This window comes from Aotus nancymaae, unplaced genomic scaffold, assembly GCF_030222135.1.
Source record: "Aotus nancymaae isolate 86718 unplaced genomic scaffold, 86718_ANA_hifiasm-v0.15.2.pri h1tg000040l, whole genome shotgun sequence".
In the NCBI taxonomy this organism is placed as follows: domain Eukaryota; kingdom Metazoa; phylum Chordata; class Mammalia; order Primates; family Aotidae; genus Aotus; species Aotus nancymaae.
In genome coordinates this window covers 44,395,999-44,412,477 of record NW_026988454.1, presented here as the reverse complement: position 1 = coordinate 44,412,477, position 16,479 = coordinate 44,395,999, and the positions used below count along the sequence as shown (strand labels likewise).

Here is a 16,479-nt window from a genome sequence, read left to right as displayed (position 1 = left end):
CTTTTGATTCCAGAATTTTCAGTTTTGAGCTCTCTCCTCAATTTAGGATCCATGTTTTTCAGAAGCTTGCTTGATATATCTCCCTGGGTATATATACTATATGTTTCTCAAATGCAATAAGTTCTATTCAAAACTTGTATTTTCAGCCATTTCCAACAGTCTCTTGTTTTTGCAGTATTGACATTGATTAAAAATTTTCCATGTATTCAGGCTCCAAAGCTAAAATATTTGTGTGACTTTTTATTCTTCCCTAATCTCAGTTCTCACATTGTCATGGTATAATAAGACTGTCTAAAATGCCACTCAAATTTGGCTTCTGATTTTTGTTATTGGTTCCATTCTGTTCATTGAAGCAATGTCTTAATCTCCAGCCAGTGTCTTTCTACTGTAGTCAAGTCCCTTTTACAAGAATATAAAGAGCATTTATTGTGTTGCTGGAATGTTCCAGTAACTGTACTAAGGTGAAAAGCAGAAAACAAAACAAAACAAAAATCCAACCCTCGAATTTGGATGGCTTGTATTATAGTAGGTAAATTTCCATGACTTTTTCTACTTTTAATTATATTTATCTCCCTCTCTTTCTATCCCTTCCACCTTTCCTTTTCTTTATGATACAAACTCAATACAATTAATTTGAATTGAGTAACTTTTATCCATAGCTGTCGTGTACAGTGTTCTCATTTATTGATGATACTCACTCAAATCTCATTCTCAGTTTTTTCAAATATGAAGATATGAGATGTCAGTATTACTGGGGCATTATTGAACCACTCAAAAAGTGTGATGCCTAGTTTTGGGTTAGTTGAATGAGATTTCAGAAAATCATAAGAAGGCCTAGAGGTAATTTCAGAAAATCATAAGAAGGCCTAGATGTAAATTAAATGATTATAAAATATGAGAAAGCATTGCCATTTGTTTGGGCAGAATACATGTTAAATTTGATTATGTTCCTCGAGTACATATAAATTAAACCTGTGCCTAAAATAAGTTTTTAAACAAAATTATTTCCTTAAGATTCTGAAGGTATTTTAAAGTGAATTTTTAGTGTGCTAGAAAATATTTTATAGTTTCTTATAAAAATGGTTGTCAGACCTAATTTAGTACTTTTCTGTTGCGGATAGGTACACACTGGTGGATATATTGCGTGCCATCTTACTTTCTTTAGAAGCCATGATTGAAGATCCTGAGCTTCAAGTGAATGGGTTTGTTTTGATCATAGACTGGAGTAACTTCACTTTCAAGCAAGCCTCTAAACTCACACCAAGTATGCTGCGATTAGCTATTGAAGGCCTACAGGTAGGATATGCAAATTACCTACTTCCTTGGTCTCTTGTGTTTGACTTCTCTTGTCTAATATGCTAGAATGACAAGATGTCTTACTTACAGAATAACAAAACCAAAAAAAATTGTGGTTGTTGAGCACAAACATTAAAATACTAACTGAACAAAGGATTATAGAAGAAACACTGAAGGATGAGAGTTTGTGACACTAGTACAGTGCTCACTGTCTAAACATAAATATGGGTAATAAACTGAGATTTTTAATCTTGAAAATCAGAACAAGCAGCATTGTTTAGATTGTAATGATTAGCTATTTAGGCTTGTTTTTTGTTTCTCTTTTCCGTGTATATTAATTAGCTAAATATTTGCTTCATTATTTCATTTAACCTGGTGAATTTGGGATCTGATCAGCAATATGTTCAGCTGTTGGAAAGTCGATCAATTTGTTTTTTGGTCTCTAAGATACAAAGACCATCTTTCTGAAATTTTCTTTAGATTTCATGGTTTTTTTTTTGTGAGTAGGAGGGGCTGTCACATGGAATTTATATAGGAATAGTGCTTCTTCCAGTGAATAATATTTAACTACTTGGGAATTAGAGGATGGGAAATATATTATTATTTAGTGGTCTGTCATACATCTGCTTTTGTCAAGTTGTTTTTAACTTCCAGGATGTCCTTCTGTTCTCTCTCTTTGCTTTATGTTACTTTGCATATAATACTTAATGGAATTGATTTTAAACTTGTAAGAAATATTTGCAAGTTAATCCTTGAGTGACGTCATTCATTAGACCAGGGCGTTAATGCTGAATAAGCATAAGTCATCTAGATCTTTACTCATTAGTAATTTCTGACTGCATCTATACACACCTAAATCGATGACAGCTGACCTCCTAAAAATGGGCCACTTTTCCAGGTGCTGGAAATCTTTGATTTCTGCCTCTGGACTGAATAAGACACACTGATGTTTCTTCTTCATATAGGTTTTTCCTGATGTAGGCTTCCTGACTTGCTCTTGGTGAGTCAGCCTTGCTCCTGTCTTATCCTAAACAATGTTTTTTGAAAACGCCACAGGAACAGTTAATACAGAATGGTAGAGAGCACAAGATAATGCACATTTGCAGATGTACATGTCATATAGAATTGGTCCTAACTCTGCCCTATTTCCAGCAATGTATATGATGTTCTTCAGTGTGTGAACAAGATTGGTTACCACCCACTGTGTTACCTAACACAGAATAGTAACCTAGCCTTTTATAATTGTTGTCCCTATTTAACCTGTGTCTTCTCTTTGCACTAGGGCTAGGCTAGGCCTTCAGTTCCATGAAGGACTGGAGAACTCATGTTTTTTTCCCAAGAAATTAAAAAAAAAAAACTTAAAGAATAGACTCAGTATCTTGCTATTTTCCAACCTATTTTATGGAGTTATTTAATAATAATGTGATAAGTCATTGCAGGAGAACAAACTGACAACTCGGAGATGTTTGGGAGCTTCCTTGTTAGCCGTAACCACTATCAGAAGTTTTTTAAGTGCCACATGTAAGCACCACAGGAACTACACCTAGATTAAGCCTCTGTGCATATGTCTAGAGAAGAAAATAATCCCCATCCCTGCATGGGCCTGTGTTGGCTGCACATTTTGAGCTGCCTTCTCTCTGTTCCCCACAAATGTCTCAGTCTCTTTCTCCTTTTTCTCAGAACACAAGACAGGGTAAGCAGGATTGATTTTTCCTGATTCCTAATTAAGAATCCACCTACAAGAAGAAAGCTCTTCCTGGGAATAAATTTGATGTGTTGCTAACCTTTAAACTCATTTTTGTTTTCAGTTGAAATTAACTTTTTAATGCTATATAGTTACATCTATACCTATGTCTGTGTCTATATCTGCATCTGTGTCTACATATGTGTATCTAAAAACAATGGTAATTTTGAATAAGAATATAGAATTGCTAGAAATGTTCTGCTGTAACATGCATGATCTCATATTTAGTCTCATAGTGAAGTAACACTTTCTGACTTTTTGAATCAAGTTTCTATTTTACTTTGCATTTACTATGTGAGAAATATTGTGTACCACTATATGTTTCATTCAGAATATAAATAAACATTTTTTCAAGATCAATGTATGACCACAAAATGTTTGAAGTAAAGATACACACAGAGTTTTAGGTTGCTAAACACAGTCACAACCATACCAAGATCACCAGCTCCACAACAGTAATAAAGCCCTTCTAGTTAACCTAGTCAGGAAAATGAAGAAATGAGAAGATTTTAAATAAGTCAGTTAGAACGTATGCTATAATTCTGCTATCATGTCACTTTTATTTAGGCAAACATACAAAATACTATAGGGAATTGAACTAAAAATAAGAAAGGCTACCAGTCTGACAGCTAGAGAGAAAACTTATGTGCATTATAAATGGGATGTAACTCTGTTTTGAAGACTCCTTGTCTCTCTTCCTCTTGTGTTGGCCATAACCTATCAATCCAAATCATGAACCTGCTTTTTTCTTAAGCAAAAGAGTATTTAAAGTGACCTGGCTAGAGATAGCACTCGATACCTTGTATAAAGATACAAGAACCACTATTATAAGTCCATACATAGATATAGTATGAGATGAATTAAGAGACAATGTGGAAGGGTAGAATAAAAAATGTTCTATAGGCAGACAGATCAGGATGTGGATGGCAACCCTGCCACACATCAAATACTTGGGCACTTGTTTGAATCTCAGTCTACTCATTTATACCAATTTTCAAGTTTTATCATATTAGAAATGATACATCTTGTACCTAGCAGGTAATAGCAATGGTTAAAATAATTGATGTGGATCAGCTCGTTTTTTTCAGGTGGCATATTTTTCTGGATGTGCACTGCCTTTCTCACAAATCAGTGACTACATAAACCGTGATGAATTAAAGTTGATTGACTTTGGGAATCTGAATATTATCATAGTATTCTTTTGGTGCTCAGACTATAGATACATAGACTGTATTCTTATCTATAATTTTTCTGTAGTTAAATAGTATCTAGATATTTTTATGTTGGATGGCAAATAAAATACATTTTCATGGTAGAAGCAAAAAATGGGATTGTTTCACCTGGTGAAATTTAATCTTTGTTTCTTTTGGAAGAACCTCCAGGAATAGCTGGGAAGGTGGGGATTATGGAGATATCCTTGGCTTTGAGAGTTGAGCAAAAGTTTGCTAAGTGGACAAAAACAGCAAGGACATACTGATCAGAGAAACACTGGGGATGTACTCTGAATAATCATGCAGCTATAGGGGGCTGAAAGTACAGGATGAATCTGTTTTGACATGGCTAGAATGAGAAGTGAATTGGAAAATAACTATAGGTGAGCCTGGAAAGGCAGGCTGAAATCTGGCTCTACGGCATAAAAGACTGCATGCTTTACGGTGTGGCTTGTACTTTCCAAGTATAGGGAGGCTTGGGACAGAAAAGTGTCCTAATCACTTCTCTGCTTTGGAAAGATCCATTACATCAAAGAAATGAGAAGTTAGATCTGGAGAACCCCATACTAGCTTTGAAATAATTATAATAGTTTCATTTTATAAGGTAGGAAGTGAAACTTTAAGGAGTCTAAGATGCTTAATCAAATTTTCTCAGCTGACCTCAAGGCTTGAGTTTTGGTTGTCTGACTCCAAAGGCCAATGTCTTTCATGAATTGTGTTTCTATTGTTTCCAGGCCTTTGTCTAAGAAACAATAGAATCTCAGATCTATTGGTAGATCTCAGGTAGGCTGAGATCTAAGTGACTTCTTCCACCAATACTCAAATTCTCACATATTAATATAGGTTAAATTTATTTATTGTAATGGAAAGTGCAATTCCAACTAAAGAAGTCACAAATGGCTGCCTGTGGCTTTGGGTCTTTTTGACACCATGTGGCAGAACCATTTTCTTTTTCCAGTGAGCCATCTCCTTTAGTGACTGTCAGCCTCCCAGTTCTCCAGGATAAAGCATGGAGGCCAAGAGGAAGCCACTTTGCTGATCACCAAAGATAACTTTTATTAATATAACAACGAAGTGATAAACCATTCATAATACTGGTCCAAGGCAAGTTTGTATGCTTTCTCTGTGCAAAAATCTTCAAATGTTTTCAAATATAAAAGACAACAACCATTTTTTACCAACCAAATGTATTTCTTTGTTAGGTAAGGCATAACATCAGATATTTTTTTGTGGAAAAAAAGTATTCAGGGTAGCAAAAAGAAGAAGGAAGAAAGTATTTAGCCTTCATTTGTCAGAAAAGAAAAAGAGAAAATTGTCGTGTTAGTTACAAGAAGTTAATTGATTAGGGTAGTCATAGAAACAGGAAGTTTCTTAGAAAATCAATACAAGATTAAGTGAATGTGACTGGTGGACTAAGGTATCTGCCTGGGAAGCTAACTAAAACACAAATTGTTTAGAAATGCTTACAACTGTTTAGACTGAATTTACGATAAAGTTACGTGCTTTTTTTTTGTGGGGGGAGGGTTATTGTTGCTGTTTTCAAAAAAAAAAATGCCCCAAAGCTCTTTATTAATGAGAAAATTGGATTCTTTTATAAATACCGAATCTCCCAATTTGTAGAATTTTTAAACTTGTTTTAGCCTTACCTCTGTTTTCTGTTGCCCTCGAGACGTATTTATCTGTTTTTCTCCCTTAGCTCTGCCCTCCTGGGTCTCCTGTGCTTTTGCCTTCACAATTTCACAGAAATCCCTGAACTCCATCTGCCAATAAGTACGTAATGTAGTCAAGACATGGCTTGCTGGCAACGGGTTTGGCTGTAACAAGGGATTGAATAGCTCTTTGAATTGCTACATGAGACTCAGATGTAGGGCCATCACAAAAAGCCTAAAATAGTGCCAGATATTGTAAGAGCCCTTAATAAGTGGGACTTGTGACAGAATAAAGAATATGGAATTGATTCACTGGCCCTTTTATTTGACTCAAGGGCCCAGTGTTACCAGCAGCCACCAATCTGCTAGCTCATGTGTAAGGCAAGAAGTGCTGCTGCTACACATTCTGGCTCTAAGCATTTGGAAGCCCATTCCTACCTAGGGAATCTTGCCAAAAACAGAGGACATGCTAATGACTTGGAACATCACTGACCAAAGCTGGTGGGTGAGGAGCTCCCTTAGCTTCACTATAGCATTTGCTTCTTCAGTCCTCCAAGTCCTACCTATTTGTAATTTCTAACAGCTTTGAAATGGCATGTGTGCATGTGTGTGTGTGTGTATGTCTGTGTCTGTGTGCACGCATATGTGTATGTGTGTGTAAGATGGTTAAGGGAGAGTGTAGAAAAGAACTTAGTGAGATATTGACTAAATTAGGAATTCATAAAAAAACAAAAGGAGTCTGTGTTTTACAACAGTGCTCTTTGCAGTGGTTGTTAAGCTGCCAATAGTTTTCAGGCTTAGAATGCCTTGGACAATTGCAGAAACCTCTTGTTTACAAGCTACCTTTTAAGCTTAAGGCAGCATTATGATGCATTGATGGGAGGGGGTTGAAGCAATGCCTATCTTTCTGAAAGTGAACACACAGACTCATGAACTGTATTCATTCAGGCAGCCCGGTGGTGGGAACATTTATTTCCACATTTTGTATGCACAGGCATAACCACATTGAGAAACAGTGACAAGGGCAGTGTGTAAAAAAAGTGACATTTTGTTCATCACATGCATAACTGGCTGAGATAAGTGTGTTTCCTTTTAGTTGTTACTTAACCTAAAACAAAATGAGTGAAAACCCTAAAGTTGCCTTATTTCATGGTTTGGCTGAGAGGTTTAGTTCTCAGAAGTAGGACGTTGTAATTCTTTCTTAAAGGATGACAATAGTTAAAAGCTATATATATTATTCAGTTCAGAAAGCAGGCTAAGGATTATATAACCTTTGATAATGGATTAGATTAATTCTCTACATATACCTATGTATGCATGTATATATAATTGATGTATTTTTCTTGTGTTAAAATTGCTGTTCATTTCTTTTGATTAGTAGCTAAATCTGTTTGAAGTGTCTAGTTGAAGGAGGTGGGTGTCAACCTTGACAAAAAGTAAAATAGAGAAATGAGTGCTCTACAGTTATTTAACATTTACTGAATTAAAAAAAATTATTAATTATCAATAAAATTTAATACTTCTACACCTTCAACCACTGACAATGTGACTTGTTATAATTTTGCTTCAAATAGTCAAATAATTGAAGTAATACAAGGAAAAGAAGAAAATAACACTTTTTGGTCTGAGTCATTGAGCTAATGACAAATGGATAAAAAGTAATTACCTATAATGAAAAACTGAACAAAGCATATGAATCACACTGCATTTCATTTTACTGGCTGTTTAGACATGTCCTGAACTGGAGAACAAAAATGATGAGGGAATGCAGGCTCTCCCTTATTCTTTTCAGCAGCAGTATAAATGCATCTTGATGTATTCTTCTTTCCCAGCAAAACCTCATTTTTTTCTCTTTTCAGATCAAACCTGCAAAATGTGAACATCAATTTATCGTTTTAAAACACTAGTGTAGGACTCAATGGCATCAGGATTTTCTGTAGATACTGATAACATCAACATGCTTATCTTCTTTCTTATTGCACTTTAAGTTCTGGGGTACATGTGCAGATCTTGCAGGATCATTACATAGGTATACACATGCCATGGTGGTTTACTGCCTCCATCCCCCCGTCACCTACATTGGGCATTTCTTCCAATGTTATCCCTCCCTAACCTCCCCACCCCTCACTGTCCCTCCCCTAGCTCCCTACTTCCCAACAGACCCCAGTGTGTGATGTTCCCCTCCCTGTACCCATGTGTTCTCATTGTTCAACACCTGCCTATGAGTGAGAACATGTGGTGTTTGGTTTTCAGTTTTTGTGTCAGTTTGCTGAGAATCATGGTTTCTAGATTCATCCGCATCCCTACAAAGGATATAAACTCATCCTTTTTTATTGATGCATAGTATTCCATCGTGTATATGTGCTACATTTTCTTTATCCAGTCTATCATTGATGGGCCTTTGGGTTGGTTCCAGGTCTTTGCTATTGTAAACAGTGGTGCCACAATAAACATATGTGTGCATGTGTCTTTATAATAGAACGATTTATAATCCTTTGGGTATATACTCAGTAATGGGATTGCTGGGTCAAATGGAATTTCTATTTCTAGGTCCTTGAGGAATTGCCACACTGTCTTCCACAATGGTTGAACTAACTTACACTCCCACCAACAGTGTAAAAGTGTTCCTATTTCTCCGCATCCTCTCCAGCATCTGTTGTCTCCAGATTTTTTAATGATCGCCGTTCTAACTGACCTGAGACGGTAACTTGTTGTGGTTTTGATTTCCATTTCCCTAATGACCAGTGATGTTGAGCACTTTTTCATATGTCTGCCTCATAAATGTCTTCTTTTGAAAAGTGTCTGTTCATATCCTTCACCCACTATTGAATGGGTTTGAGTGTTTTTTCTTATAAATCTGTTTTAGTTCTTTATAGATTCTGGATATTAGCGTTTGTCAGTTGGGTAGATTGCAAATTTTTTTTCTCATTTTGTTGGTTGCCAGTTCACTCTATTGATTGTTTCTTTTGCTGTGAAGAAACTCTTAAGTTTAATTAGATCCCATTTGTCTTTTGTCTATTTTGGCTTTTGTTGCCATTGCTTTTGGTGTTTTAGTCATGAAGTCCTTGTCTGTGCCTATGTCCTGAATGATATTGTCTAGTTTTTCTTCTAGGTTTTTTATGGTGTTAGGTCTTATGTTTAAGTCTTTAATCCATCTGGAGTTAATTTTAATGTAAGATGTCAGGAAGGGGTCCAGTTTCAGCTTTCTTCACATGGCTAGCCAGTTTTCCCAACACCATTTATTAAACAGGGAATCCTTTCCCCATTGCTTGTTTTTGTCAGGTTTGTCAAAGATCAGAAGGTTGTAGATGTGTGGCATTACTTCTGAGGCCTCTGTTCTGTTCCATTGGTCTATGTCTCTCTTTTGGTACCAGTACCATGATGTTTTGATTTCTGTAGCCTTGTAGTATAGTTTGAAGTCAGGTAGCATGATACCTCCAGCTTTGTTCTTTCTGCTTAGGATTGTCTTGGCTATGCAGGCTCTTTTTTGTATGGCCATTTTCACAATATTGATTCTTCCTAACCATGAGCATGAAATGTTTTTCCATTTGTTTGTGTCCGCTCTTATTTCCTTGAGCAGTGGTTTGTAGTTCTCCTTGAAGAGGTACTTCACACCCTTTGTTAGTTGTATTCTTGGGTATTTTATACTCTTTGTAGAAATTGTGAATGGGAGTTCGCTCTTGATTTGGCTCTCTGTTAGTCTGTTATTGGTGTATAGGAATGCTTGCGATTTCTGCACACTGATTTTGTATCCTGAGACTTTGCTGAAGTTGCTTATCAGTTTCAGGAGATTTTTTTGTGTTGTTTGGAATAATTTCAGAAAGAATGGTACCAGTTCCTCTTTGCACATCTGGTAGAATTTGGCTGTGAACCCATCTGTGCCTGGACTTTATTGGTTGGTAGGCTATTACTTGCTGCCTCAACTTCAGACCTTGTTATTGGTCTGTTCAGGGATTCAACTTCTTCCTGGTTTAGTCTTAGGAGGGTGTAAGTGTCCAGGAGTTTATCCATTTTTTCCCAGATTTACAGTTTATGTCCATATAATTGTTTGTAGCAATCTCTGATGGTAGTTTGTATTTCTGTGAAATTGGTCAAGATATCCCCTTTATCATTTTTTATTATGTCTATTCGATTCTTCTCTCTTTTCTATTAGTCTGGCTAGTGGTCTGTCTATTTCGTTGATCTTTCCAAAAAAACAGCTTGATTTATTGATTTTTCGAAGGGTTTTTTTTGTCTCTATCTCCTTCAGTTCTGCTCTGATCTTAGTTATTTCTTATCTTCTGCTAGCTTTTGAGTTTTTTTGATCTTGCTCCTCTAGCTCTTTCAATTTTGATGATAGGGCATCAATTTTAGATCTTTCCTCACTTCTCATATGGGCATTTATTTCTATAAATTTCCCTCTATTCACTGCTTTAAATGTGTTCCAGAGATTCTGGCACATTTTGTCTTAATTCTCATTGGTTTTGAAGAACGTCTTTATTTCTGCCTTCATTTCATTGTTTATCCAGTCATCATTCAGGAGCAAGTTGTTCAGTTTCCATGAAGTTGTACAGTGTTAAGTGAGTTTCTTAATCCTGAGTTCTAATTTGATTGCACTGTGGTCTGAGAAATTGTTTGTTATGATTTCCATTCTTTTGCATTTGCTGATGAGTAATTTACTTGCAATTATTTGGTCAATTTTAGAGTAAGTTTGATGTGGTGCTGAGAAGAATGTATATTCTGTGGCTGTGGGGTGGAGAGTTCTGTAGATTTCTATTAGGTCCACTTGGTCCAGATCTGAGTTCAAGTCCTGGATATCCTTGTTAATTATTTTGTCTCATTGATCTGTCTAATATTGACAGTGGAGTGTTAAAGTCTCCCACTATTATTGTGTGGGAGTCTAAGTCTCTTTGTAGGTCAATAAGAACTTGCTTTAGGTATCTGGGTGCTCCTGTATTGGATGCATATTTATTTAGGATAGTTAGCTCTTCTTGTTGCATTGATCCTTTTACCATTATGTAATGCCCGTCTTTGTCTCTTTTCATCTTTGTTGGTCTAAAGTTTGTTTTATCAGAGACTATGATTGCAACCCCTGCTTTTTTTTTTTTTGCTCTCCCTTTACTTGGTAAATTTTCTTCCATCCCTTTATGTTGAGTCTATGTGTGTCTTTGCACATGAGATGTGTCTCCAGAATACAGCACACTGATGGATCTTGACTTTTTATCCAGTTTGCCAGTCTGTGTCTTTTGATTGGTGCATTTAGGCTGTTTACATTTAACATTGATATTGTTATGTGTGAATTTGACCCTCCCATTTTGTTACTGGCTGGTTGTTTTCCCATTAGTTGATGCAGTTTCTTCATTGCATCATTGGTCTTTGCTATTTGGTACATTTTTGCAGTGGCCAATTCTGGTTGTTCCTTTCCATGTTTAGTGCTTCTTTCAGGAGCTCTTGTAAGGCAGGCCTGGTGGTGATGAAATCTCTTGGCAATTGCTTGTCTGTAAAGGATTTTATTTCTCCTTCACTTATGAAGCTTAGTTGGCTGGGTATGAGATTCTGGGTTGAAAATTTTTTTCTTTAAGGATGTTGACTATTGGCCCCCACTCTCTCCTGGCTTGTAGGGTTTCTGCCAAGTGATCTGCTGTGAGTCTGATGGGCTTCCTTTTGTGACTGACCTGACGTTTCTCTCTGACTGCCCTTAGCACTCTTCCCTTCGTTTCAACCCTGGTGAATCTGATGATTATGTGCCTTGGGGTTGCTCTTCTTGAGGAATACCTTTGTGGTGGTCTCTGTTTTTCCTGGATTTGAATGTTTGCCTGCCTTGCTAGACTGGGGAAGTTCTCCTGGATAATATCCTGAAGAGTGTTTTCCAGCTTGAATTCATTCTCCCTGTCACATTCAGGTACACCAATCAAGTATAGATTAGGTCTTTTCACATAATCCCATATTTCTTGGAGGCTTTGTTCATTTCCTTTCATTCTTTCTCTAATCTTGCCTTCTCGTTTTATTTCACTGAGTTGATCTTCAATCTCTGATATCATTTCTTCTGCTTGATTGATTTGGCTGTTGAAGCTTGTGTACGCTTTGTGAAGTTCTCATGCTGTGTTTTTCAGCTCCATCAAGTCGTTTATCTTCTTCTCTAAGCTGGTTATTCTAGTTAGCATTTAGTCTAACATTTTTTCAAGGTCTTTAGTTTCTTTGTATTGGGTTAGAACATGTTCCTTTAGCTTGTTTGTTGTTACCCACCGTCTGAAGCCTGCTTCTGTCAATTCATCAAACTAATTCTCCATCCTGTTTTGTTCCCTTGCTGGTGAGGAGTTTTGATCCCTTGGAGGAGAGGCATTCTGGTCTTTGATGATTTCATCCCTTTTGCTCTGGTTTCTTCCCATTTCATGGGTTTATCTACCTTTTATCTTTGAAGTTGGTGATTTCAGATGGGGTCTGTGAGTGGACATCCTTTCTGTTGATGTTGAAGCTATTTCTTTTTGTTTTTTAGTTTTCCTTCTAACAGGGCCCTCTGCTGTGGGACTGCTGGAGTTCTACTCCAGACCTTGCTTGCCTGGGTATCACCCACGGGGAGTACAGCACAGCAAGTATTGCTGCCTGATCGTTCCTCTGATAGCTTTGTCCCAGAAGGGTATCCACAAGTTGTCAGCCAGAGCTCTTCTGTATGTGACGTTTTTTTGGTTATGCAGGGGTCTGGGAGTCACTTGAGGAGGCAGTTTGTCCCTTGTCTGCCTGCAGGGGTGCTGTTGGCCTGCCATGGGCTCAGTCCAGCTGCTGTGTAAGCTTCCTCTGGCTTTTGTTGACACAGGTAAGATCAGCTATGGTGGACGCACTTCCCCGCACTGAGCTCAGTTGTCCCGGGTCAAGCTTGAACTGATGTGCTGGCTGTGAAACTCTCAAGCAAGAGGGCTTCAGTTTGCTGGTCTTTGTGGGGTGGGACCCACCAAGCCATATCACCTGTCTCCCTGCTTTCAGCTCCTCCTCTTTCTGGGGAGCAAGGAGTTCTGTCCTTCAGGCGCTCTCAGTGCTGGTCCAAAACATCCGCCCAGATCTGTGCCAACAACCTGCAGTGCCGCTCAGATCTGTGCTAATAACTCATGGCACTTTTCAGCCTTGTGGGGATCTCCTAGTCTGTGGGTTGCAAAGGCAATGGGAGAAGTACAGTACCAGGAAGTGGAGTACCAGAGGGGAAGAGTCCCACATTCTCCGTCCAGTTGCACTTCGTGCCTTGGTTTGCCCTCCTTGGGCTACACCCACTGTCCAACCAGTCCCATTGAAATGAACCTGGTACCTTAGTTGGAAATGTGGAGATTGCTTGCCTTCTGCATTGCTCTCACTGGGAACTGTGCTCCACGGCTGTTCCTATTCAGCCATCTTGGCAGAAATCCCTCCTTATCTTGTAAATGTCTAGTCATTTCACTTTTATAAATTTTATCTTATGAACACTTAATTAAACTCTTTCAAAGTATCAGTTTAAGGGGTTATTTTCCTTTTCTTATACTTTAAAATTCTGGTACTATGTTGCCAGAATCTTAGAAGTGAGGGATTCTTCTCTCTTATCTATGAATAACACTCTTCTTTTATTCTCTTAAGATTGTTCTGAAAACTAAAATACTCTTTATTCTTTATATTCTGAATAGATTTTTTTTTTTAAATGGGCTTGGTTTTATTCTCATCTGCATTTGGAGAAGCCACAATAAACTCACAAGAGGAATGCCTCCTTGGATTTATCCTGGGATACCATTTGATGCACAATTAAAAATAGTGTGTTTCTATGGCCTGAAGTCAACTGCATTCTTAAAGACTTCGAGTTTTAAAATGTGGATGAGTATAAGGTAATTGCTTAATTTAATGATAGCTGCTCTAACAAACAAACCAAAAGGTGTATGTTGACTCAACCATCTTTCCCATGAAGTCCAAGTGGCAGTACTGCTCCTTTTGATTAGGTGGCCTATATTCTTTCCACTTTCTTGCCCTGCCATCTTCTCCATATGATTTCCAAGGCCACTTTGCTCAATTTTATTCCTTTTCCCTGTAAGGTAGAAAACAGGGAGAATCACATGTGATAGATTCCTATGGGTCAGATCTGGATGTATTGCACATCGTTGCCTTTTGCATTCCACTGGCTAGAACTCAGACAAAGGGACAATCATTATGACAAGGGAGGCTGAGAAATGAAATACAACTTAGGAAGAGGAGGAATGGGTGGACACCTTGTACTCTTTCATAATGCTGATCCTCTAAAATAATTTTGATGATTCTTCAGTTGGCTCTGTAAGGGGTGTTTTGCTTATGTGCTGTGAAAGGAAGAGTTGATAATCAGAAAGTGTTTCAAGGAACTTTAATTCCTATATTCAAGTACAAAGGAATAAATACATCATCCCTACAATTCATACTATATACTGACTGTTCTCTGTACCTGACTAGCTTTGCATAGGTAATGGGGCAAGCAATTTCTATTTATTTGTTTCAGTATAGCTATATCTCTATAACAAATGCAATGCACCTGTGATTCAATCAATTCAACTCTCCACAAATTACTCTGGCTTCTATGATGAGTATTTCCAAACATCCTGAATTTAAAAAGAGGAAAAGGTAAATGATTTCTGTATATTCTTAAGAGTATCTCCAGGACAGCTGTATTAGTCTGGGTTCTCCAAAGAAACAGAACAAATATGTAAGACAATTTATTATATAACACATTGGCTTATGCAGTTATGGAGGCTGGGAAGTCCCTGGATATGCATCCAACAAGCTTGAGGCCCAGGTAGCTGATGGTATAGGCAAAGTTGAAGTCCAAAGGCCTGAGAACAAAAAGAGCCTGTGGTGTAACTTATAGTCCAAATTCAAGTTCAAGTTCAAAGGCAGGAGATGACCAGTGTCCCAGCAAAAAGACAGACAGGTAGAGTGAGACTGTTACTCTGCCTTTTTTTTTTTTTTTTTTTCTATTCTGGCTTTCAACAGATTGGATGAGGCCTGTCCTCACTGGGGGTGCAATCTGCTTTACTCAGTCTATCCATTCAAATGTTAATCTATCCAAACACCTCACAGACACCCAGAATAATGTTTAACCAAGTATCTGGACACCCCTTGGTCTAGTCCAATTGATACATTAAATTATCACAATAGCTACACAGGTTGAATATTGCTTTATCCAAAATGCTTGATATCAGAAGTATTTTGGATTTTTAAAAAATATTTGCATTATACTTGCCAGTAGAGTATCCCAAATCTTAAAACTCAATATCTGAAATGTTCCAATGAACATTTCATTTGAGTGCCATATCAGTGCTCAAATAGTCTTGAATATTGGAGCATTTCAGATTTTGAATTTTCAGGTTTAGGATGCTCAATCTGTAGCAATATAGCTGTTGCTTTGTCTTTAAGTTAGAAATCATCCTAATTTGGGATTTAATTGCCATAAAATGAGAATAAGACATTTTAAAAAATGAGGGGGACTAACGAGTAACTTTCAGAAACAAATATTAGCTGTTACAATACTGAAAGAGTTTCAGAATAAAGTCTTGCTTCATGTGTGGATTTAGAGAAAAGAATCACTGTTAAGCTTCAGGATGTCAATAAGATTCACCATATTTATCAATATTTATCAAGTGCTTTAAAAACGTTGGAGGTTTATTTACTGTTTGGCCACATACTGAAAACATACAGAGGTCAATACAATTTTAATCAGTATAGAAATTGATAAATAGAATTTAAAATTACATTATCATTACTTAGTTATTTCCTGGTTCTTTGGTTAGTAAGAACAAGCTTTTCATAGGGCTTTTTGTCTTTATGTGCTCATAGGAGTTTCCAGTTTCTATAGCTTTAAATTTGGGATCTATGAGGCAAACCATAGGAACCAAGAAAGGTTACCACCATGCTGTTCTTTGGATATCAAGGCCCCTAGCTGGTTTGCCTTATTCTCCTTATCTTTCAGAGTACTCTTATGTTTGTTTTATATGTAATGGTCAGGGATTTTAGTTATCCTTAATGGGAGGAATGGGGAAAATTATGACCATCCCATCTTTATGGAAGCAGAAGTTAGAGCTACATGTACATTTCATCATCTAAAATGTTATCAAACTGTCTAATTTTCTAATGTTTGCCTGTTTCATTTGGTTTATAGTAGTGTTAAAAATTTATCATCGTTTGTACTGTCTGCTGTCATTTAAACTTGTGGAGGGAGCTAAGGAAAGTGTGCTTATTCAGTGTGCCATGTTGACTTGGAAGCTCCTTAATGCCTTAAAGCCAGTGATTATCTAGTTCATGATTACAAGATGATAAAAATGAAGGTCATTAGCTATTACTTTTACCTTAGAGTAATGGTCCTAGGAGATAAATTGTTCTTCTTCTACATGGTAATTGTTGTATGGTGATGATGATGGTAATGATGACGATAAAGATAATACTCTTTGATCTAAATCCCCAGAGTGGTCCCCCCATGGGGTAAAATAAGAAACAAATTTATTTCTAAAACCAAAATTCTAATGGACATACTTATAATTCTTGGCAAATAAATATAACCAGATTTGAACTAAGACTCTTAAGCTTAGAAAACCATGCTTATTTGTAGCTGGATAGTGATGCAAAC

The 16,479-nt window shown here is 37.1% G+C and overlaps 1 protein-coding gene across 1 annotated transcript in view; it reads left to right on the top strand.

Annotated features, from left to right (window-relative positions):
- The window catches only part of CLVS2 (clavesin 2), a 79,034-nt gene that overhangs the window by 13,135 nt on the left and 49,420 nt on the right, over window positions 1-16,479 (top strand). The window contains exon 3 of the mRNA XM_012450051.3: window positions 1,122-1,296. Within this exon, the coding sequence (XP_012305474.1) occupies window positions 1,122-1,296 (175 nt within the window). The remainder of the gene's footprint in view (window positions 1-1,121; window positions 1,297-16,479) is intronic.